This window comes from Penicillium solitum, assembly GCF_028829755.1.
Source record: "Penicillium solitum strain IBT 25940 chromosome Unknown utg000001l_segment0_segment0, whole genome shotgun sequence".
In the NCBI taxonomy this organism is placed as follows: Eukaryota; Fungi; Ascomycota; class Eurotiomycetes; order Eurotiales; family Aspergillaceae; genus Penicillium; species Penicillium solitum.
In genome coordinates, this window is record NW_027072121.1 from 1,956,016 (window position 1) to 1,977,751 (window position 21,736).

A 21,736-nucleotide genomic window follows, 5' to 3' on the forward strand; every position below is an offset into this window, starting at 1 on the left:
TACTCTCTACTCTCTACTCTCTACTCTCTACTACAATTCTATATTTGTCTCTAGTCTATATTTCGTGCATATATATATATATATATATCTCTCTCTCTATCTACTAATTCGCCTATGCTTTCACTGTCTCGTATTTTTCCCTTCCAATGTCACAGTCGCAGGGTTGTATGCTCAACCTGCCACGGACTCACCCCCGTATCGAGTTAGGCCAACTAATTATACAAGCACGAACACATGAAAGACTGGAATGGATTTCTATTAGAACCCCATATTGTATATTATATATTAATGCCCATGCCCCAGATTCTCCGCATCATTCCTTGGATACCCCTCTCTTTTATCTCTACTCATTCATATTCATCTTCAAGTATGATCTGATGCCCGTCATGCCGACCAACCCCTCGGTTTGGACTGGAATGCAACGTTAGATACAACTGGATATAATCTCAGCTTGGAACAATGAATCTACCCCCAGAAAACGAGACGGTAGACCCCACGGGGGACTATGCAGTTAGCGACACATCCATCGGCAAGAAAAAGCGCTCCAATACAGAAGCTACTGAATATCCCAGGAGACGGGCAACAATAGCTGTAAGCGCCTCTGGCAGATTTGACCGGGGTAGATTTGACTTGGATTTAGTGTCAAATATGCCGGCTACGCAAGACCCGATGCAATGGGGCTCGTCCCAAGTGTCAACTCTGCTCCGATTTGAATGCGGAATGTGTCTATCGAGAACCGGGTATCAAACTCGATGCCGGCGACAAGCTCATCCTAGATCATTTGGCCAGAATTGAGAGTTTGCTACATTCGAATTTACCAAACCAAGGGTCACATTTAGCCTTGTTCGCTACTTCCCCGGCCACCAGCAACGATACAAATCTCGGTGGCGATGATCCGTCAACAAAAACATCACCCAGCGGCTTGCCAGTCCATGGAAGGTTGTCTGCTGTTGGACTCGGTTCCTGGGTCAACTTACCTGCTAGTCTAAGCATCTCGACGATGCCCAAGATGCATACCACTCCTGCTCTTCATCTTCTCCAATGGCCCCTAATTCGGGACTTAGTCTCTGGGGCCTGTGATCCACAGCACCTTCTTCAATTGGAGATGGCCCGCGAACCATTGCGGCTGACTCCAAATTCAGGCTTTGATTTGACAAACGCATCCACGTATGCTCAGGCATTTTTCAACTATGGAAACGTTTGGTACGCCTGCGTGAACCCATACACATGGAATCGATATTATCAATCAGCTCTTGCGCAAGGATTTCAGGAAGGACCCATGAGTTGTCTTGTCCTTCTGGTCTTGGCCCTAGGAAGCGCCAGTCACAGTGGCAGTATCTCGTTTGTATCACCAGATCGAGAACCGCCGGGGCTTCCATATTTTGCTGCTGCGTGGAGCTTCCTACCGTCGGTTATGATGCGAAACACCGTGGTTGCGACGCAGTGCATGGTTATGGCCTCTGCCTACCTATTCTATCTCGTGCGACCCCTGGAAGCCTGGACCTTGCTATCAAGTGTGGGCATGAAATTGCAGTTGTTGTTTGGCAGTCCAAATCGAATCCCAACTCAGTGGAGAGAGCTGAGTGTGAGGGTATACTGGAATGCTTTATTGTTTGAAAGCGATCTTCTCGCAGAATTAGATCTCCCCCATTCTGGCATTGTCAACTTTGAAGAACTCGTAGATCTGCCAGGAGGGTTTGAGGAAGAAGATGAGGATGACGGAGAGGAGGAAGACGGGGACCAGAATGAGGGCGAAGAACGCCGGATAGCCAGGAAATACCAGGGTTCGTCACGCCCGGTGGACTCCCAGCTGGCTGTTCGGCGTGACGAACTCTGGTACTTCCTGGCAGAGATTGCGCTACGAAGACTCCTCAACCGTGTCAGCCACATCATTTATCAGAAAGACAGCACTCACACTCTCGCCTCATTGGGTCCGATTGTCTCCGAGCTCGACTTCCAGCTGTCTCAGTGGTACGACAGCCTTCCCCGGCCCGTTCAATTCCCTTTGACTCCAAAGCCTCTTTCCAATCCGGTTCAAACGGTGCTGAGACTTCGCTACAATGCATGCCGTACCATTATATATCGTCCATATATCTTGGCTGTTTTTGAGAATGAACAGGCTGGAGCGGACCCCGGGGTGAAAGAGTGTTGCCGGCGGTGTTTGGATGCTACACTCCGTCAGCTAGAGCACGTAACCAGCCACCGCGAAGGCCACCTTCCATACCTGTGGCAGGGCGCCCTGTCAATGGTATCGCAGACGTTGCTGATAATGGGCGCCACAATGTCTCCCACCCTCTCTACCCTGCTCCCTCCCGTTTTACAGATAGATGCGATCATTGCGGAAGTGGTAAACGAGGTAGGGAGGTATGCACACCTAGCACCTAGCCTGAAGCTGTCAGCTGAGATCATCCGGGATGCAGAGAGACGACGACAGATTTGTCTTCGATCGGCCAATATGTGCCTCTGAACTGCATACATAGTTTTGATGATGGAATTTGTGTTAGACCATAACTCATCGTTGGATGGCTGAACTGAATGATTTACCGCCCAAGGATGATAAAGATCTTTGTATATAGGAACGTGAACACAGTATGGCGCTTGTAAATACCAAAAGGATTGGATTGAAGGGATGTGTATGTGTGTGATATGCATTAGAGTGTGTCGTTAGGGCTCGCACTGAGGCAAGATCACCAAGATAAACAGTTTATATGAGCAAGAAACAAACAGCGTTAAGTACAATCCCTTCTCATGACAATTATGTTCTTAAATCATCAAATAACTCACGGGTTAAAATCATGGTATCTCAAAAGACGTGGGGAGATCAAATATGGACATCAGAAATATCAAAAGAGACGCTGGAAAACTCCAGGACTCCACTGGCTTCGAAAAAGAGGGGGGGAATTATCGTATGGCTTCATATACTCCCTAAACCAACACCCACTCGCTACCTCGCTTGATGAACTTGTCGAGCATCAAGCTCACATCACCCAGTGCGAACCGGCAAATGTAAAAGCCAAAGAACTCAGCAGCATGTCGTGTGCTGAGTTCCAGGCCAACGTGGGTTTTAGACGAATGTTTGAGTCCAGGGTCTTCAACCTGCTGAGCAATTTGTTCTGGTAATGGATTAGAATGGCACCAAAAATATATAGACGAGAAAAGTCTTACCTAGCACTTGCGCAGCATCAAAAAGCCGCGCCAACGCCCCCATGTAGTTTGCGTTGGGCCCAGAGAACTCAAGCTGGGTAACATTGCGTTTAGCAGGTGTTCCATGTACGGATGTCATTGGGACAGAATTGAGGAGCAGGTTGTCTTTGTTGCTTTCTCGAGCACTCGGGACCGGAGTGGTTGTCCCAAGCCCGGAGGTTTTTGCGCGTAATCTTTTCCATGTCAAGTATGACTTGTTCGGCGCAACTTCCGGTTGAACAGGTTCGTCCGGCGTGGCAGCGGGCTTAAACAATGGCATTGATGCTTGGACACCGACATCACTGCCTAATTTTTTAGTCAAGGTAGCCTGGACTTGGTCAAGTACAGTATCAAACGCCTGCATCTCCTCCAGAACCGCATCTGCATCATATGTGTCGACTTGGGCCAACTTGAGCAGGGCGGCAGTCAGAAGATCGCAGTTGGACACTTTCTCTTCAAGGGCCTTTAATTTGACATTTTTCACACGCCAGACATCTCGAGGAATAAAGAGCTTCTCTGACAGATAGCCACCGTGGGGATGTGCGAGTGTCTGGTAGAGACATCTCATTAGCCAAAATGGGCGGAGCAGGAAACCCTCCGGACATGGCTCTAGAGGAAGCGGGGCGTTGGCCACCAACGAATTTGGACGACCAAGAGCTGTGGGCGAGTGAATGTTGCTGCCAAATAGGTTTAGTCCACCGCTTGGCAGTCCACTTTGATTGAAGTTAAAGTTGGCTAGGGTCGGTGTGGGCAAAACAGGAACGCCGCTAGTCGCGCCCCTTTGAGTGTCAGGGAATGCGCCGCTCCACGGGGAGCTTGGGGATTCCGGACATATATCTGGGATCTGAATCGGAACAGAGGCATTCCGAGCTCGGTAAGGCTTTGTGTTGGAGTGAAGTTTGTTCAACCCATCTGGAGCCGAGGGGACTTTACCCATGGGCCGCGCTGACAGCGGCAGGGGTGGCAGGTCGTTCTCATCATCTTCATGGGTACGAGCTTTGGAGAGGTTGACGTGGTCTGTGAAAGAGCCCACCGACGGGTTGCGTTGTGTTGGGTGCAAGGTGGAACGAGCCCCAGGAGCAGAAGGTTCGTCTTTCGGCAACGGTGGCGGGCGGCTTGCTAGTGGGGCTGCAGTGTTTTCCAAGGCCGATGATGCATTGGAATTTGCGCGAGAGGAGCGGGTATTGGTCTCGATTTTAAGCTCACGAGTGTGACTGGATAGTCTCCGGGCTCGCACCCCTGGACCAGTGGACGAGGGGAGTGAGCCGATAGAACCAGCACGGTTTGATATCGAGGCCCGCTTTGAAGGAGCCGGGAAGTCGGATGAGGCTGGCAGGGGCGGCAAAGCCGAAGATGGAGGAGAAGAGGGCATGGCATATGGTTCGGGCCTTAGGTCACCTAGTGGCAAGACATCATCTTCTGCAAGCGTAGACAGTGCACCCCCATTGCTTGCGGCATTGGACGTTGCAGAGCTTTCCCAGGTCCTCCCAGACATGTTGCTAGAATCGGATTCTCGAGGAAGTGCCGACTTGGACTGAATGCCGAACTCAAAGTCATCCATCACGTAGCCCTTGGTCATCTCTTCTAGTAAACGCTCCTCTTCCTCTGCTTCATCGTCCAGATACGCCGAAGTACGGGTAACAGGGTCATCCCCAAAGGTTGTCTGTTCCTGGATCCGGCGGAGTTCACGATCCCGATTCATTGCCTCTGCTTCCTGCTCTGCCTCGCGCACTCTTTGCTTCGCTAATTGGATGTTCCTGCGAGCATTTGAAACAACATCATCCCTTTCCTCTTCTTTGTGCTCCACCACCGGCTCCAGACCTTCATCGTATGCAGCTTCCACGGCCGCATCGAGGGCCGCATCAAACTCAGCTTCGGTGTCATTACTAAGGCGACGGCTTGTCCGGCGACGAAGGTACACTGATGAAGCCTTAGAGTTTGCCGATGAGGGTGACGAAGCACCCGATTCATCAATTGTGTCCAACCATGAAGTAGATTCACAGTTCTCCTCCTGACTGCCCATCGGCAATGTTATAGATCGGGGTTGATCTTCCAGAGCGGACGGCCTCAAGGATTGTCGCCGAGGGGGAACCGCTTCCAGGGAAAATCCCCTCGTTTCTTCTAGTGGGATCTGATGGAACCCAAAGCTGGAACGAGGCGAGTTCTGCGGGCTCTCAATATGGGATCCATCATTTGTCGAGCGAAACAATTCTCCATATGACTCTTGGCTGAGGGGTCGATCTGGAAGAGCTTTGTCGTCGCTCTCCGGGAGAGGAAAGTCCATACGATGAAGTTCCGTGACTCGGAGCATATATGTATCTCGAATTTCTTGAAGTTTGAGTTTCTCTTCGTCCCCTCCATTGCTACGAACCATGACAAGCTGTAGCAAGTTGCAAGCATCGGTGTAAGCTTCCATGGCACCCTCAAAATTGGCAGCGTTGTCGAGAAGAACTGCCGTATTTGCTTTCTGGAGTGCCTTTGACAACATCACCTTTTGGGTCTGTCCATGTTGGATGGCCGCCGGGTCTCCTTCCCCGTCATTTAAAGAAATGGACCCCCCACTGGACCGAGACATTGGTTTATCTGTTTGGAGGCTATGTGTTGAGGGCTGGAAAAGATGGCTTGAGGCCGCAAATGAGAGATCGAGTTGTTGTGGCGTTGAGTCATGGTTGAATATGGCCGACTTCTCCAGCCCCGGCAGATCGTGCACCGGCAACCCATTCAGCCCTTGCGCATTTTGGGGGCTGTGGCTCCCCCGTCCACGGTTGTAACCTGACATGGACATTTTCGAGCTCCCTCGACGATGATGACCGATGTACTCCGAGGGACTTTTGCTAGATGCCGTTGACTGGGACCAACGATTTAAACTGCCTAGCCCTTCTTTGATAGGGCTGGTCGCTCCGAGACCCTCCGGAGACAAGTTTGCCACATTCTCCGTAAGCACACCAAGACCATTGGGTGTGACCGCACCTGGCGGCTTTACCATTCGAGTCCGAGAATTAGGCCGCGAGGAACGAGAGGAAGGTCGATTATGAGGCGGTCCAGACGGCGGTTCCGATGCGAAGGGACCGGAAGGACGTCTGAGGTAGGATGAATTGGGATCATCATCCATTGCTGTGTGGTGAATCATTTTTCGCAAAACGGCGGAATAACGGTCGAGGTTTAAAATATATCGAGTCTGGTCTGAAATTGTGTACCCTCGAGGCACTACGCGCGACCAGACAGGCACACTAGGAGAGAGAAATGGGTATCGGCAACCAGGTCCTGTGTGTCTTCGCTCATTCTTCGCAAGTTTGGAGTGTCGATGTGGTCGTATGTCTCATAGAGTATCCTTGGTTTTGAAAACCCCCTATCCGTCTCAATACATAACTTCGTAATCGGGAGGGTTCGAGAGTTTCAAAGTAGTAGACTGAGAGACATTATTTCAATTGACCTAGAACGATCAGGAATCATGCGCATTGAAGATCAGGAAGCAAACTCACAAATCGGGGAGTATTTTATTTTTGCGTCCACCACACTCATAAAAATGCGCCTCCAAAGAACAAGAATCTATTGAATCTGCAAAAAGGGGCAGACCAACAGTCACTTTTGGAGGTTCGTCAAGTTTGTGAAGTTTGTCAGGGGGCTTGAACTACTTCAGGGGGTCCCGGGTTGCCGGGCGGTGGACAAATGGGAAAGGTAAAAAAAAAGACAATGCGGGGATCTCGGAAGGATATACGATGGGTTGGGAGAGATTAGAAGTAATAAAGATAATTTGGGATTTTGGATGTCTGGATGTCTAGATTCTCCAGGGAGAAGATGGGAAAAAAAAAGGAGGAAAAGAAGAAAAAGAAAAAGGGAGGACACTTCTCCCTAGCGTAGGCTAATATACCATACAGGGATATATATGCTACGTAGGTTACTGTACAGAGTAAAATGAAATAAATTTTATATTAGGAACTTGGAAGAGATAACCTCAAGATAATAGAAACCTAATAGATATAAGTAATATAGACATCAGTAGTATAGTTATATATATAATTATATATAAAATGTAACGTCGATAATCTGAGACATGGAAGTTGACGCTTAGTGACGGAGATGGGGGGAGATGGGGAGATGTGAGTAAAGATATGGGAGGGGAAAAAAAAAAAAAAAACTTCCCTCCTCATGAATCCCACCTTAGGTCGTTCCTTTACTCGGAACTTGAATCCTTTTTTAGTATTACGTTCTATCAAGGTACAATTCATGCAATCCACCTCAATTCGAACTATGGCTACTATGGCTACTATCAACCCTCCGCGGGATCCGAACACCGTGAGCAACTACAACAACTGGCGTTCCACCCATGTCACGGCCAATTTCGATATTCTCTTCGACCAGAAGAAACTAGTGGGAAATGTTGTCCATCAATTCAAGTCCATCACCGATGGCGAGTCCAAGGAGATTATCCTAGATACCAGCCATCTTGACATTGGTGTGGTGAAGGTGGATGGCCAGCCATCCAAGTGGGAGTTTCTCCCCTCGCTGGAGCCCTATGGTGTGCCATTGAAGATTAGCTTGGATAATCCTGTCAAGTTAAATGGTACCGTTGAGGTCGATGTATGCTTTGCAATCGTTTCTTCTCATGAAGCTCTATCTCACTTAAAATCATAGATTGAGGTGAAAACCACCGACAAGTGCACTGCGTTGCAGTGGTTGACGCCCGCGCAAACCTCAAACAAGAAACATCCATACATGTGTATGTGATAATCTTGAACTGTCCCTCGAGCTTCAGTAGCTGACAAAATTGCCTAGTCTCCCAATGCCAGGCAATTCACGCGCGGTCTATCTTCCCTTGTCAGGACACTCCGGATGTTAAAGCCACCTTTGACTTCAACATCACCTCTCCGCTTCCGGTGATGACTAGCGGTCTGCCGATTCGCAACTCGTCCATGGAGTCCAAGACGGACCATCAACTGTATCGATTCCACCAGTCGGTGCCAATCCCCAGTTACCTCTTTGCTATCGCTAGCGGGTAAGAACTCCTTCACCGTTCTCAAAGGTACTGTTCATTAACTCAGAATTCCCCAGTGATGTCGCTGAGGCTCCAATCGGACCCCGGAGTGTCGTTGCAACCAGCCCCGACAAGCTGGAAGAGTGCAAATGGGAGCTCGAGGCTGATACCGAGAACTTCATCACAACAATCGAGGTGCGCAGCCTATGTTCTATTCATATTAATGGTCAATTGTCAATTCTGACTTCAAAAACAGAAAATTGTTTACCCTTATGCCTGGGGCGAGTACAACGTTTTGATCCTGCCGCCTAGTTTCCCGTATGGCGGCATGGAGAACCCGATTTTCACTTTTGCTACCCCGAGTATCATTTCCAAGGTACGTAGTATCCTCTGTGCAATGGTTAAATAGGCCATGGCTAATACATCTCCTAGGACCGTGAGAACATCGATGTCATTGCACACGAATTAGCTCACAGCTGGAGTGGTAATCTGGTTACCAACGCCTCATGGGAGCATTTCTGGTTGAATGAAGGCTGGACCGTTTACCTCGAGAGAAGGATTTTGGCAGCCATTCACGGCGAAGCCTATCGCCATTTTTCGGCTATCATTGGGTGGAAGTCTCTGACTGACGCTGTCGAGCATTTTGGTGACGACCATGAGTTCACTAAACTTATTGTTGATCTGAAGGGCAAAGATCCTGACGACGCATTCTCAAGTGTTCCTTATGAGAAGGGTTTCAACTTCTTGTTCTACCTGGAGAATCTTGTTGGCAAGTCAAAGTTTGACAAGTTTATCCCTCACGTACGCAATCCCTCTACCCTCGTTCGGCTTCTTCTATTGACTTTTTTTATGGGCAGTATTTCACGACCTTCAAGTGCAAATCGCTCGACTCCTATGAGTTCAAAGCACTGATTTTGGACTTCTTCAAGTCAGATACCGAGGCTTCTAAGCTCTTGGACGAAGTGGATTGGGACAAGTGGTTCTATGCGCCAGGTCTACCACCCAAGCCGAGCTTTGACACATCGATGGTGGACGTTGTCTACGAACTTTCCAAGAAATGGCAGTCCCTTCCCGACTCTTCCTTCGAGCCTCATATCAGTGACATCCAGAGCTTGACGGCAAACCAATTGGTTGTCTTCCTGGAACAGATGCTCGTGCTGGAGACACCTCTCAGCCCCAAAATCTCGAAGTTGATGGGTGATGTCTACGGTTTAGCCGAGAGCGAGAATATCGAGGTTTCGAACCTCTACTGCCAGGTTGGTATGAAAGCAGGAGATGACAGCGTCATTGAGCCAACAACAGAGTTGTTGGGCCGCATTGGACGGATGAAGTTTGTGCGACCTTTGTAAGATGCCCCCGTCCTAACCGCAGATTCCGTTCTTGTTACTGACATGGTTTTCAGGTTCCGCAATCTCCAGAAGATCAATCGCCCTGTCGCCCTCGCTACATTCGAGAAGTACAAGGACTTTTATCACCCTATCTGCCGAGGCATGGTGGAGAAAGATCTGTTTGGCAAGAAAGACAACTAGGTCTTTCTCTCCGCGTCGTGTTTTGCTCAAATATATAGTCAGTGGATGCTCACCGATGTGCTTTTGTGTCGTGATCTTTAACAATAAAATTTCTTATGCGAAAAGAGTAGGGCAATTAAATATTGTACATGTCTTCATAACCAAAAGGATATAAAACAGCAGAACGGATACCTGACAGGCAACCCACTCACTTATGCGAGGATATCCTCTCATTTGTTTGCTTGAACAAGTTTCTTGTCCGTCTCCGAGTACTCGAAGATAGCAGTGTTCTTCTGGCCACCAGGCCCAAGAGCGAAAACAAGATCCACCTCGTCCTTCTTTGATAGCTCCGACAAGACTCGGCGCATGTAGGCCACGACCTGGGCAACTTTAGCCCAGTCAATTTCTTCTTTCCCATCCGGACCGGTCTGACTTCCCTTCCAGAGGTTTCTCCAGACAGCGGCGCCCAGCACCGCATCGCCTTTGGCCAACCCCTCATCATATGCAGCAATGATTCCACGCCATTGAATGAACAGATCCTTCAGGTACTTGTTGCGAATAGTGCGACTACCTAGATCATGATACGTGTCCATGCGGTGTTCCGCTTCATGCGAAAAGTGATCGATCAAATGGCGGGAGTAGGTAGTAACGCTATCGCGATGGGGCAAGGCACGGAGGCGAACCGTCAGAAGGTACATATGGAGGAAAGTCACCTGGGACCAGGTAGAAAAAGTTGGCAAGAGGCCGAGCTCTATAGCAACGCCCGAAATTAGCTTGTCTTCAAAGCAGATCATAGCCCAGGCCAAAGACCGCTAGGATTATCTCACCTTTATACCACCAACCCTCTCCGACACCAAGATCCTCACCAGCTTCTGTTTTCGGGACCTCCGCGCCCTTTTGCGTTGCTTGGGGGATCTTGTAATCGGCTTGGCTGGAACAGGCCTCGAATAGCTTCTGTGTCATGCCATACGCGACATAAGTCTCGGCAGCATTTCCGGGTCTCCGCGAAAAGTCCTTAGCCAAGTCGGAGACCTTGCTTTGCGAATATGATCGAGTGGTGATCGATTTCAATGGTTGTTCCGTATACGCGCAGGAGGCGGCCAGTGTTATCGGGCTGCGACTAGCAGATCTGGAAAGGCAGAGGTTCTGGGACCCGCGAATCTCGCGCGCCCATAGTGTTGATAATCTCTTGGATGACATTGCCGAGGATGGGGAATTAGTGAATTGGTCTCTCGTGATTGGTGATCTGGATCTTTTTTTTCTGATAAAATGCGTTTGCATTGTTTGTTCCGATATCGATACAGCCGCCCTGGAGGCACTGAGGTCCATCTAAACCTCATGCATATATCGGGACAATATCCTTACAAGCCACTACTGAACTCGATTGCATTTTCGTACTTTTATATTATACGTGGGGTCCCCACTGGTTATTTAGTTGATCGTTTAGTGTTATTTAACTCAAGCTCTATCCCATTCATATTCATCTGCATCGTCTGCATCATTTGAATGTGTCTCATGAATTTGATCGTTAAGTGTGGCAGTAGGTTGCAACCCAACCAACTAAGTCGAACAAAAGACTCATGTGGGCGAATCCGGGGCATTTCACGGCCAACGTTCAGGTGTATGGTCGTCATGATCGTGTGGTTTATTTCGTTTGTAGTAACACTGATATCTGTATCCGAGCCCAGTGGTTGGCTGTACTCCGCGAATAACTAGAAGAGGGAGCGCAGATCTCTCAGTCACCTAGCACCAATCGCTCGGAGTGTTTGTCTACAAGAGGGAGGATCTCGGAGAGTCGGTTGGGATCTCTCAAGAAAGCCGGAATATCGTCCCTGGTTGCTGCTAGCATCTGTGGGTGATTGTCAGATCAGATATATATTCACGTTTTCCAACGACCGCACATACCTGTCGAACTTTCTCATATTCACACTCCTTTGAGACATATTCCCGAATAACTTCACCTGTCGCAAAGTCCACATAGACTCGAGTGTCTCGGAGTCGTATCAAAACGTGGTCAAGCCTCATGAAGAACCTTGTCAATAAAAGGAGCCTTCCTGGCATCACTCTAATCTTGCAAGACAGCATGGTAATCCCATTGTCCGCCAGCTCGTCTTCGTAAAGAACAACCTCGTCGAAAAATAGGATGGGGTCTGGGCGCTTCAATAGTTCAATTGGAATGGGCTTCGTCGTTGGCTCGAACGGCCGCGCATTAGGATGGAGGGTGCCTTTGTAGTCGGTGCTATATGACCAGTCGAACGGCTTCACGACTTCTTTAATCCCTTCATGGGTTTTCTCTCTGAGTACCAATCCATTAGTTGCCGTGGTCAAGTGAGCGCAAATGGGAGGTTGCGAAAATACCTGCTCTTTTGCCATTCCCCCGAGTACGCGACCTGGAGCATGGATTGACCAGTCTTGTCAACCAAGTCTAAGGCATCAAACGCATTGAAATTGATGCCCCAGTTACCCTTCTCATGCTCTATTGCAACATAATTATCACCGAAGATCATTTCCGGGGGTGCAATGCCAAGATTCTGGGTCATTTCCTCGATCGGGTCGGCTTTGAGAATGGGAAGCTTCTGTGTTGAAATTCGAAACCCGTTGATGGTGATCGAGTTGGGTTTCTTTGCCTCCGGAGAGACCGTGGCACATGTTGTTGCCATGATTAGAGCTCGAGAACAAGCTGCAAGAGATCAAAAACGGCCGAGGATCTCCAGGGCTACCTAGGTATGTCCATGTATGAATGTTTGCGATTGGAGCTGATAGCGATAACCCCGCGGACGGAGAAAGAGGCGGTCCGACACCTCCAATCGTTATTTGTTCGGCAGAATTATTAAAGGCTTAAGAAGATGGTTAATAGATCTGCCCTTTTCAATTGTTTTGAAGATAGTATTCTAATGCATCCAGGACAGTTTTTTTTTTTGGAGTATAATTCTGACAGCGTTGTGGACACCTTCAACTGCAAATGCAACATATTCTCCGAGCATACTATCGGTATGGTGATGCACGTACCTAGGCGCTGAGAGCGGAAGAGGCTGGCGGTGTGATAGGGTCCACGGTACATATATTAATTACATCAGCCGGGCGTTGCTGGGGTGACACTTTGGAGATCGCCCAAACATCCGAGCTTCTGTTTCTCTCCCCATCTTTGCGATATTCCCCATCGACCAGCGACTGACCCCGTGCAAAGTGATCATGATTGCACTGAACTAAACCTAAACCCAGATTTGGCTACTTTTTATACCATTCTCTTCTTCCCATTCTTTATTCGCCTTCCATCAATCCCATACGACCTCTCACCATGGCGACAACCAAGACGCTCGAAGCTCGCTTTGAGCATCTGTCCATGAAAGATGAGAAGGAAAATGGAAACAGTGACCGAACCTATGGCAAGCAAAAGGTACTTGACTACTTGACTCAATGCCATCTGGTTGGAGATCCACCTTACTGATCTGATTTCTAAGGCACCGATCTCTTCCGCCCAGTCAAACAGCAATTCGAATCGAGCTCAACTACTGAAATTGGCTCTTCAAAATAATAATGAAAACAAGGCAAATGCCATGAACGTTCCAGCATCGCCAGGCAGGGGATCCCATGGCGCATTGGTGACCCGGAGCACCGATGAAAATGGCGACCAACGCACATCCTCTTCCCTCTGCGAGCAGCCAACTGTCCCCAAGGATCTACACTTGGGGATGTTTGAAATTGGTAAACCACTGGGCAAGGGCAAGTTTGGGCGAGTTTATCTTGCCAAAGAACGTTCCTCTGGTTTCGTCTGTGCACTAAAGGTGCTACACAAGTCTGAGTTACAACAGGGTGGTGTCCAAAAGCAAGTCAGGCGTGAAATTGAGATTCAGAGTAACCTACGTCACCCCAATGTGCTGAGGCTCTATGGTCACTTCCATGACAGCAAACGAATCTTCTTGATCCTCGAGTTTGCTGGCCGCGGTGAATTGTACAAGCACCTTCGCAAGGAGCATCGGTTCCCGGAATGGAAGGCCGCACAATATATTGCACAGATGGCTGCAGCATTGAAATATCTACACAAAAAGCATGTCATGCATCGTGATATCAAACCTGAAAACATCCTTGTTGGCATTCATGGAGAGATCAAAATCAGTGATTTCGGCTGGAGTGTCCATGCCCCCAACAACCGACGCCAAACGATGTGTGGAACTCTCGACTACTTGCCCCCAGAGATGATCTCTCAAGGTTCCAAGGACAATTACTATAGCGAGAAGGTGGACTTGTGGAGTCTAGGTGTTTTGATGTATGAGTTTTTGGTCGGCGAGGCTCCGTTCGAGGATACCCCTGTCATGACCCAACGGCGGATTACCAGGGCAGATATGACAGTCCCCTCCTTCGTCAGCCCGGAGGCAAAGGACCTTATCAAGAAGGTGAGTTGATCTTTCTACCAATATATAAGGCCCACTTGCTCACATGATATCTAGCTTCTTGTTCTTGATCCCGCGAAGAGAATCCCGCTCGAGGAGATCCAGCGTCATCCTTGGATTATCAAGCACTGCGAGAAAGATGATCGGACTGTGAAACGAAGTTCGGGTTCTTCCAAGGAGGGCAAAGCATAAGCTATGACTTGCCCCTTGCATTACAGAGTTTCTGGGAGTTCTGGTTATCTTTTCTTTTGACATGTTTCTCACGTGGAGTTTTGGTGTTCTGAGCTTGCAAGCATTTTCAAAGCGTGTTGGGTTTGTCTTGGAGTCAAGCTGGAGAGGTACTCGCGATATGGCGATATTTTGATCTTAATTTTATTTTCGCCTCCAAGGTGTTCAGTACAACATGATACATTCTAACCAACCGACAAGAAGGTACGGCTACCTGCCATTTATCCCAGGACGTAGGGCGAAGAATAGTATGAGACTAGATCTGTAGCTTGTGTTCCCCGATTTCATTGGCAACCACTAGTTATTATAGACTATAGGTAGACTATGGGTCGATGTATATTTTGATCCCATGTCACCTCTCTAGGGCTAGTGCTCGCCATTAGATGGTATATAGTCATGCCTATTATTACTTGTAAAAAGCCCCAAAAGAACACTAGTATATAGGCGGGAAGGTTCATGTCGCTAGTGAAACCCATGAAATATAGTACATCCAAACAATATCTATCATACAAAAGGGTGGAGAATAGTAAAACGCTGCATGAGTTATGGTATCATCGGTAGATCTCATCAAATGGGCGTGTGTCTCTGAAACAGCTGTCCCAGACTTCATTGACGACCCTTGTGGCATGAGCTTCGTCTTTACAAGTTGGGCGTGCTCGCACAGAGAGGATGGCTCTCCGCCGGACGCACTCTTGGTGCTGTTGTGTAAGCTTCCACTGCCCTCTTCGGAAGAATTCGCGCGCCCATCTGCACTCGCCGCTGAGCGAACTAGCTCGAATCTAGACCAGTTTAGCCAAAGTTGACATGTTGAAACAACAAGAGTAACACATACCTCGGTACATGCCGCATGCCGCAGATTATCAGACCAATTCACCTTGAACCTGAGGTGGTCAAAGGCATGAACCATCTCATGGGCCATAGTATCTTCAAGGTGTCCCTGGTCCTTCATCTCATTTGCGCAAATCAGGATTCCATATTCCGGGTCGAAGCCACCACCTTTCCGATCAGTACAGCGACGACAGTAGATATTATGATTGTGAAGATCGCCTCCTAGTTGTTGAATGCTTTCGCTGAGGAATCGAATCGTAGGACCTTAACAAATTGATCTTGTAAGTTTCCGGCTCAGATAACTCTTAGACGAGGAACTTACTATATTGAAGAAGATAATCCCGCTGATCCTCACAGCGCTTGCAGTCTGCTTCTTCATTGCGAGTGTCCCGCGCAACACGGAACTGCTCAATTCCTTCGTTGGACATCTTACCCGTGAGGATGGAATAGATATTGCGGAATTGGGTCCAGGTGTCATCACCGGGGAGAAAGCCTGTAGTATCCGGCTTTCCATTTGAAGGTGCAGCCGCACCTGGCGACTGGGAGTCTGTCATTTTCGATCGTGGACTTGTTGAGTGTTATCCATCACTGCGCGCGATAAAGCGAGATCCTCCGCGAATGGCGGTGGTGGTTGGCAGAATCGGCGCCGGAGTCGGGCAAAAAGTGCTCTTCCGCGATTCATCGCCGCGGGGCAGTGAACAGAACAGGCCTTTCTGTATTCTTTTCGTTTGTTTCTTATTTATTTGTTTGTTTCTAGGGGACTTATTTGAACCAGAATTTGCGTCATGGCGGCCTCATCGGGTCTCACAATTGTGATCAAATTAGGTGCGGGGATCTATATCTGTTGTCCGATGACTCGAGTACTGACCACTAGATGTAACAGGAACGAGTTCGATTGTTGACGAGAAAACCCACGAGCCGATTCTTTCGATCTTGACATTGATTGTGGAAACGGTCACCAAGCTACATAGAGATGGTCACCGGGTCGTCCTTGTATCATCTGGTGCTGTGGGCGTTGGTCTGCGAAGGATGAATGTGGATCAAAGACCAACATATCTGCCGCGCATACAAGTATGGCTGCCACTCTAGAAATAGAAAACCATATAAGATGTCCAATGGAAATGCTAATGAAATCTATAGGCTCTCGCTGCTGTTGGTCAATGTCGACTAATGAGTCTTTGGGATAATCTATTCTCGCATCTTCGTGTCCCTGTGGCCCAGATTCTTTTGACGCGAAATGATATTGCTGATGTATGTACTCTTATATCTGTCCAGGTCTGTTCCTCCACTGACACTCAATACAGAGAACCCAATATGTCAATGCCCAAAACACATTTGGGCAGCTGTTCGATATGGGAGTAATTCCTATTGTCAACGAAAATGATACCCTGGCTGTTTCTGTAAGGAAGTTTCCCTTCGAGCCACGATTACGCATCTGACCCAATGATTTCTAGGAAATTAAATTTGGTGACAACGACACCCTTTCTGCAATTACCGCGGCAATGGTCAAGGCCGACTATTTGTTTTTGATGACCGATGTCGACTGTCTTTATTCAGCAAACCCCCGAACCAACCCAGACGCAAAACCCATTGAGGTGGTGACCGATATCTCCTCTCTTGAGGCTGACGTCTCATCGGCAGGCTCCTCTCTTGGCACTGGAGGTATGAGCACGAAGATTGTGGCCGCAAAACTTGGAACCAGTGCTGGTGTCACTACGGTTATCACCAAGAGCTCAAAACCAGGCAACGTCCACGACATTGTGAAATACCTGCAATACCTCGAGGCTCAGTCCAATGGCGTAGCAACTGACGACCAAAATGAGGCACCCACTGCCCCTCTTCATACCCGATTCATTCGCTCAGATACCCCGATTCAATCACGGACATTCTGGCTACTCCATGGATTGTACCCACATGGTACATTATACATCGACCATGGAGCTTACCACGCACTTTTGAACAATGCCAATCTTCTCCCGGCTGGAGTAGTCGGAGTTGAAGGCCATTTTGGACAGCAGGAATCTGTGCGGCTCGTAGTGGTTGATCGACCATCTCCAGATGCCTTGAATGGCGATTTTATCCACCATAGAGAAGAACCCAAAGAAGTCGGTCGGGCTCTGGTGAACTACGGAAGCATTGAAATCACACACATCAAGGGCCACCGCAGCACACAGATTGAGACGCTACTTGGCTATGCCGATAGTGATTATGTGGCAATGCGAGAGAACATCTCGTTCCACCCCGATGACCACGGTCATACGGCGACACCGTCATTAACACCGGCCTTGGAGGAATGGAAGTCCCCTTGAGGTATAATGTTAGATCCTCCAGTATACGCATATTACGAACAAAAAAAGCGAAATTTTTCTTGCATTCAACTGCATTGGATGGTCGATATTCCCAGTCAAACCTTGATCGTTTTAATATAAAAGTTGCTCGGGATATGTAGGCCAACAATCAAGATAGAAGAAAAAGGAAGACATCTAAATCTAGGTAGATCAGAAAGCTCCCAAAAGGATGACCTCCAAGGCGTGAATGAAATCACTTGGAAATTAGATGTTTCCACGCCAACTCAAGTGTCATGTAAACATATCCGAGAAAACAAAAATGACATGCTCGAAATCCTATCAATCACTCCAACGGTCCAACCAGTTCTGCATTCTCTTGTCTAATGTGGGCGCAGGAGCGGGTGCAGCCTGAACAAAAACAAAACAAAAGGATTAGCTTTCAAAACCAACCAACATCAGGCACATTCAAGAATCAAACTCACCGTGTTCTCGATGGTGTTCGCTGTCCATGTCGCAAAAGCCGTATCCGTGTACTGCACGGTGGGTGCACCTAGGTAGGCAGTCGCAATGGAGAAGGGGAAAGGCGGATATTGAGGAGTGGCCGATCTGGTTGCGACAGCAGTCCCAGCGCTCTTGGGCATTGGGGCATATTTGATCGAGCCAGTCTGCTCACCATACGGGACAGTATGTTGGTCAACTGTAGCAGCGACGCCAACTCCAACGCCAACGCCGGCAGCGGCAGCAGCAGCAGCCACCTGTCGTTTGCGCAGCTCATTGTGCTCGGCTTCGCCTTTGACGGTTGGGGTCGGGAACTGCAAGGCCACTTCGATTGAAGGGCTTTCCGTGAGACCTGATACATTAAAAGTTGAAGTGGTTTCTGAGGCCTCGATGAGATGATCATCGTCTTCGACCGTAGGCCAGGGAATAGCAATGGCGGGAATCGGCTGCATTGTCTTGATCGCATCTGTTACTTTGGTCGAGAAGCTACCTTTCATGTTGGTCAAAGTGAAATGGGAGGTGAACCCAGACCAGTAACTATGAGGGCCTGATAGAACTATCTTGAGGAAGCTAATTGAAACCAGGCGACATTGGTTAGTCACAAAAGGAATTGACGAAGCCGCTGATTCTGGGGATGATCTTACTATGCATTGGGTTCATTTCCACCGACACTTTGGTCGACTTGAAATGACACCATGTCACCAGGAGAATAGGCACCATTGCTGATGACTTGCGATAGAGTATCCTGAATATGTGGTAAGCTCTTATGTGTCCCCATTTCAGCCAAGGCAGAAAGAAACATACATATGCACCTGTCGTCTCGTCACCGGCACAGAGATAAAAATTATAAGTTGAAGTCGACTCGCTGTCTAAGCCCCAAAGCAGACTCACGGGAGCTGCACCATCGAAACTCAGATCATATGTTGTGATCTGAGAACTGATCTGGCCATAGGCGGCCGTAAATAACAGGGCGACCTGAAGCAATTGGACTCTCATGTTGGTATGATTGAGAAACACAGACTTTGAGAGAGAACAGAGAGTGAATCTCCCCAGTCAAGAGAGAAGGAAATCATCCCTTCATAGGGTGCCCCTGGTATGTGCATCATCATCATTCCTCAGCCCTTAAGCCCTTGAGAGCCTTAGGGTTGTTGGTATAAAAGCGGTGATGTGCACTAAGATAAGGGGTGGTCCGTGCTATCAAGGCGGCTTCTCCTGTCCAAGTGTCAGCCCACAACTTTGGACTTGGAACCTAACAACCATGTCGTCTCAAGCAAATTGGAACTCAGTGACTGGCATTGCCACACTGCTATTCGATGGCAACCTTGTCGCCATTGCTATCGCCGTCCTCGTCACCTTTGGTGTACCGATCGCACTGCACATCTTCTTCTTCCAGGCCGTAGCGTCTCCGCCATCGAGTAATTTCCTACTCCTAGGCCCCAGTGGAGCTGGCAAAACTGCTTTTGCAACCTTGGTAGGTTCCATGACCTGAGTCAGAGTGGTAGATCCCTTGCTAACCAAGCTATAGCTCGAGGCCAAGTCCTCACTCGCTTCGAACAAGTCGCACAGCACCCACACCTCCCAACAATCAACCCTAGTAACCGTGACCTTACCACCGACTGTCCCAACCGGATCTAATCGCTACCGATCGGTTAACGATCCCTCCTTGAAGGAAGCTACCCGGAATCCAATCAAGTACCGCGTAAGGGATACCCCTGGCCATGGCAAGCTCCGCGCCTCGCAAGGGATCGCCGAGCTCCAAGCCATGTCCCAGTCAAAGGACATCAAGACCAGGCTACGTGGCGTGGCGTTTATGGTAGATACCGCTGCTCTAGTTGACGAAGCGACGCTCCGTGACACCGCAACCTATCTGCACGACGTCCTTCTCTTTCTCCAGAAGCGTGCAAAGAATGGGTCATCGAGCAAGCGGACAACTGATATCCCTGTCCTAGTCGCCGCAAACAAGCAAGATCTATTCACTGCACTACCACCGGGTGCGGTGAGAGAGAAGCTGGAAGCGGAGATTGATCGCATCCGCAAGTCGAAGACCAAGGGTCTTCTGGATGCAAGCGCAGATACTGAGTTGGAAGGCGAAGAAGAAATCTTGGGTAATGATGAACAAGAGGCTTTCAGCTTCAAGCTCCTGGAGCACGAGGTCGGTGTCAAGGTTGATGTGGTTGGTGGTGCTGTCAAAGGTGACTTGCAGGAAGAGTTCGGATCTGGAGTGCGCCGCTGGGAGGAGTGGATTGGTATGTGCTTGTGAGCGATACAACTGTTTGCTCTTTTATCTTGATGGTCCGAAAAAGTAAATAGGTGGCCCTATCATGGTTTACTTGTATATGTTATGTCTGGAAAAGAAAAGAAAAGTTGCTCCAAAAAGGTCCACGGGTCCTTGAGAAACTACGTGGTTTTCTATTGGTATTGCCAATCAAATCCCAATGTCTCTGTAGCTTGGGCATCAATCCAATCCTGCATGGTCAGCAATGATAGAAACACAACGGCATGAAAGGAAAGAAAAAGAAAAGAAAAAGAAAAAAAAATAGTACTCACCCACAGCTCTCGAGCAAGCTTCATATCTCTAGATATCACGCTGGGCTCACATAGCGTAGCGATAGGTATAAAATACTGAGCGCGATGGTTCTGCTCTCGCACCTCTTGGCTAGTAGCAAGATATAGAGCCGTAGCAGCACCGTCCTCCAGACTCTGACCCAACCACGATCCTGCCGCTCTGATAAGCCAACCTGGGAATCTCCCAAAATAAGAATCCCACCCGAGCCATTGATCAGTAACGATGTTGCCCGGGAAGAACGAATTGACATAGATCTGCTTGCTCGCTGGATCTTCATCATCCAAAAGCCGCCGACTGAGTTCTTTGGCAAAGAGAATGTTCCCCAACTTTGACCGGCCATACCGCCATATTCCATCGTACAAGGTCGGCCACTTGACGCGTGATGACGAGAACAGAAGATCCAGATCGAGCTGTTGGCACCAAAAATGGAACGATGAGCTGGTCACAACAATTCGTGCGTCGTTGCTATGTGCCACGCCATTCTTCAACAGAGGTAGGAGTGATGTAGTTAGGACTTGGTGTCCGACGCAGTTTGTTGCGAATACACGCTCGATCTTCTGGGGTGAACGCTTGCATTCATTTTGGACGCTGATGGCTTCATTTTAGGGAGGTAGGTCAATATGCAGTGGTCGTGGGTAGTTAAGATGGAGAGAGATATCAGAGAGAGAGCTCACCTGCATTGCAAACCAGTATATGAATCCGGTCCGTTATCTGTTGTATCTTCTCAACTGCAGCCTTGACATCCTGGATATCCCCCAGATCGCATTTGACAAACTCAGCTCGAGTGTCTTTCTCCAGTGAGATACCCTTGCGATGTCTCCATTCCTCGCAAGCAGTGATGTATTTATCTTCACTTCTGGCAATGATGATTACTTTCTCTATGTCATGTAAGAGAAGCTGAGTGGTGATCTCTGAATTTCATTATTATACTCTGCAGGGAATTCAATTGGCTTGGGATTAAGGGCTGTGCTTGCCTTTGCCGATGCCTGCTTGGCCACCCTATAGGGAATTAATTGTTAGGCTGAGATATAAAGAGAGAGAACTCACTGTCACTACAGCCACCCGTCCAGTTAACATCGGTATGTTTCCCAGGGAGAAGTGCCGATATGTAAAGATTCCTGTCATCTTGGATTGTGGGTTGGAGTGGGCAAAGTGGGCAAAGCGGGCAAAGTTCCGAGGTCGAGAGGATTGAGGTTGCGCAGATATCTGATCTTCAATCGACGTCATCGCCACCTAAACCGAACATTTGAAAAGAAAAAGAACCATGTATA

At 48.6% G+C, this 21,736-nt stretch overlaps 11 protein-coding genes across 11 annotated transcripts; 5 read left to right on the forward strand and 6 right to left on the reverse strand.

Moving 5' to 3' along the window:
- Positions 1 to 459: 459 nt before the first annotated feature.
- N7455_000759 (Zn(II)2Cys6 transcription factor) lies at positions 460 to 2,467 on the forward strand (the record flags this gene model as incomplete). The annotated part of the gene is made up of 2 exons (XM_040960670.2): positions 460 to 591; positions 641 to 2,467. The coding sequence occupies 2 exons, from the start codon at positions 460 to 462 to the stop codon at positions 2,465 to 2,467; spliced, it is 1,959 nt and encodes a 652-aa protein (XP_040808927.2).
- A 458-nt stretch (positions 2,468 to 2,925) lies between these two features.
- On the reverse strand, positions 2,926 to 6,313 carry N7455_000760 (uncharacterized protein; the record flags this gene model as incomplete). The annotated part of the gene is made up of 2 exons (XM_040960650.2): positions 2,926 to 3,113; positions 3,166 to 6,313. 2 exons carry the CDS (start codon positions 6,311 to 6,313, stop codon positions 2,926 to 2,928), a joined length of 3,336 nt encoding a protein of 1,111 aa, XP_040808896.2.
- Positions 6,314 to 7,332: 1,019 nt separating this feature from the next.
- Positions 7,333 to 9,687, forward strand: N7455_000761 (bifunctional aminopeptidase/epoxide hydrolase; the record flags this gene model as incomplete). The annotated part of the gene is made up of 8 exons (XM_040960640.2): positions 7,333 to 7,764; positions 7,819 to 7,903; positions 7,960 to 8,179; positions 8,236 to 8,353; positions 8,415 to 8,534; positions 8,591 to 8,959; positions 9,016 to 9,503; positions 9,561 to 9,687. 8 exons carry the CDS (start codon positions 7,333 to 7,335, stop codon positions 9,685 to 9,687), a joined length of 1,959 nt encoding a protein of 652 aa, XP_040808905.2.
- A 209-nt stretch (positions 9,688 to 9,896) lies between these two features.
- On the reverse strand, positions 9,897 to 10,866 carry N7455_000762 (uncharacterized protein; the record flags this gene model as incomplete). The annotated part of the gene is made up of 2 exons (XM_040960671.1): positions 9,897 to 10,417; positions 10,494 to 10,866. 2 exons carry the CDS (start codon positions 10,864 to 10,866, stop codon positions 9,897 to 9,899), a joined length of 894 nt encoding a protein of 297 aa, XP_040808919.1.
- Positions 10,867 to 11,401: 535 nt separating this feature from the next.
- N7455_000763 (TIP41 family protein) lies at positions 11,402 to 12,326 on the reverse strand (the record flags this gene model as incomplete). The annotated part of the gene is made up of 3 exons (XM_040960644.1): positions 11,402 to 11,515; positions 11,572 to 11,962; positions 12,025 to 12,326. 3 exons carry the CDS (start codon positions 12,324 to 12,326, stop codon positions 11,402 to 11,404), a joined length of 807 nt encoding a protein of 268 aa, XP_040808894.1.
- Positions 12,327 to 12,964: 638 nt separating this feature from the next.
- Positions 12,965 to 14,249, forward strand: N7455_000764 (aurora family serine/threonine-protein kinase; the record flags this gene model as incomplete). The annotated part of the gene is made up of 3 exons (XM_040960666.2): positions 12,965 to 13,063; positions 13,128 to 14,060; positions 14,115 to 14,249. 3 exons carry the CDS (start codon positions 12,965 to 12,967, stop codon positions 14,247 to 14,249), a joined length of 1,167 nt encoding a protein of 388 aa, XP_040808872.1.
- Positions 14,250 to 14,836: 587 nt separating this feature from the next.
- N7455_000765 (mitochondrial inner membrane protease ATP23) lies at positions 14,837 to 15,667 on the reverse strand (the record flags this gene model as incomplete). Its single annotated transcript, XM_040960680.2, has 3 exons — positions 14,837 to 15,064; positions 15,118 to 15,377; positions 15,436 to 15,667. 3 exons carry the CDS (start codon positions 15,665 to 15,667, stop codon positions 14,837 to 14,839), a joined length of 720 nt encoding a protein of 239 aa, XP_040808920.1.
- Positions 15,668 to 15,805: 138 nt separating this feature from the next.
- Positions 15,806 to 17,477, forward strand: N7455_000766 (glutamate 5-kinase). The gene is made up of 5 exons (XM_040960681.2): positions 15,806 to 15,938; positions 15,997 to 16,184; positions 16,254 to 16,364; positions 16,418 to 16,513; positions 16,568 to 17,477. The coding sequence occupies exons 1-5, from the start codon at positions 15,899 to 15,901 to the stop codon at positions 17,420 to 17,422; spliced, it is 1,290 nt and encodes a 429-aa protein (XP_040808921.1). The 5' UTR covers positions 15,806 to 15,898; the 3' UTR covers positions 17,423 to 17,477.
- Positions 17,478 to 17,483: 6 nt separating this feature from the next.
- N7455_000767 (putative beta-1,6-glucan biosynthesis protein (Knh1)) lies at positions 17,484 to 18,920 on the reverse strand. Its single transcript, XM_040960654.2, has 4 exons — positions 18,704 to 18,920; positions 18,544 to 18,644; positions 17,884 to 18,469; positions 17,484 to 17,809 (listed from the first exon to the last, which is right to left on the reverse strand). The coding sequence occupies exons 1-4, from the start codon at positions 18,893 to 18,895 to the stop codon at positions 17,741 to 17,743; spliced, it is 948 nt and encodes a 315-aa protein (XP_040808888.2). The 5' UTR covers positions 18,896 to 18,920; the 3' UTR covers positions 17,484 to 17,740.
- Positions 18,921 to 19,157: 237 nt separating this feature from the next.
- N7455_000768 (signal recognition particle receptor subunit beta) lies at positions 19,158 to 20,159 on the forward strand (the record flags this gene model as incomplete). Its single annotated transcript, XM_040960663.2, has 2 exons — positions 19,158 to 19,370; positions 19,425 to 20,159. The coding sequence occupies 2 exons, from the start codon at positions 19,158 to 19,160 to the stop codon at positions 20,157 to 20,159; spliced, it is 948 nt and encodes a 315-aa protein (XP_040808918.2).
- Positions 20,160 to 20,308: 149 nt separating this feature from the next.
- Positions 20,309 to 21,692, reverse strand: N7455_000769 (putative short chain dehydrogenase/reductase; the record flags this gene model as incomplete). The annotated part of the gene is made up of 5 exons (XM_065603868.1): positions 20,309 to 20,365; positions 20,447 to 21,060; positions 21,140 to 21,376; positions 21,440 to 21,464; positions 21,513 to 21,692. 5 exons carry the CDS (start codon positions 21,690 to 21,692, stop codon positions 20,309 to 20,311), a joined length of 1,113 nt encoding a protein of 370 aa, XP_065462359.1.
- Positions 21,693 to 21,736: the final 44 nt, after the last annotated feature.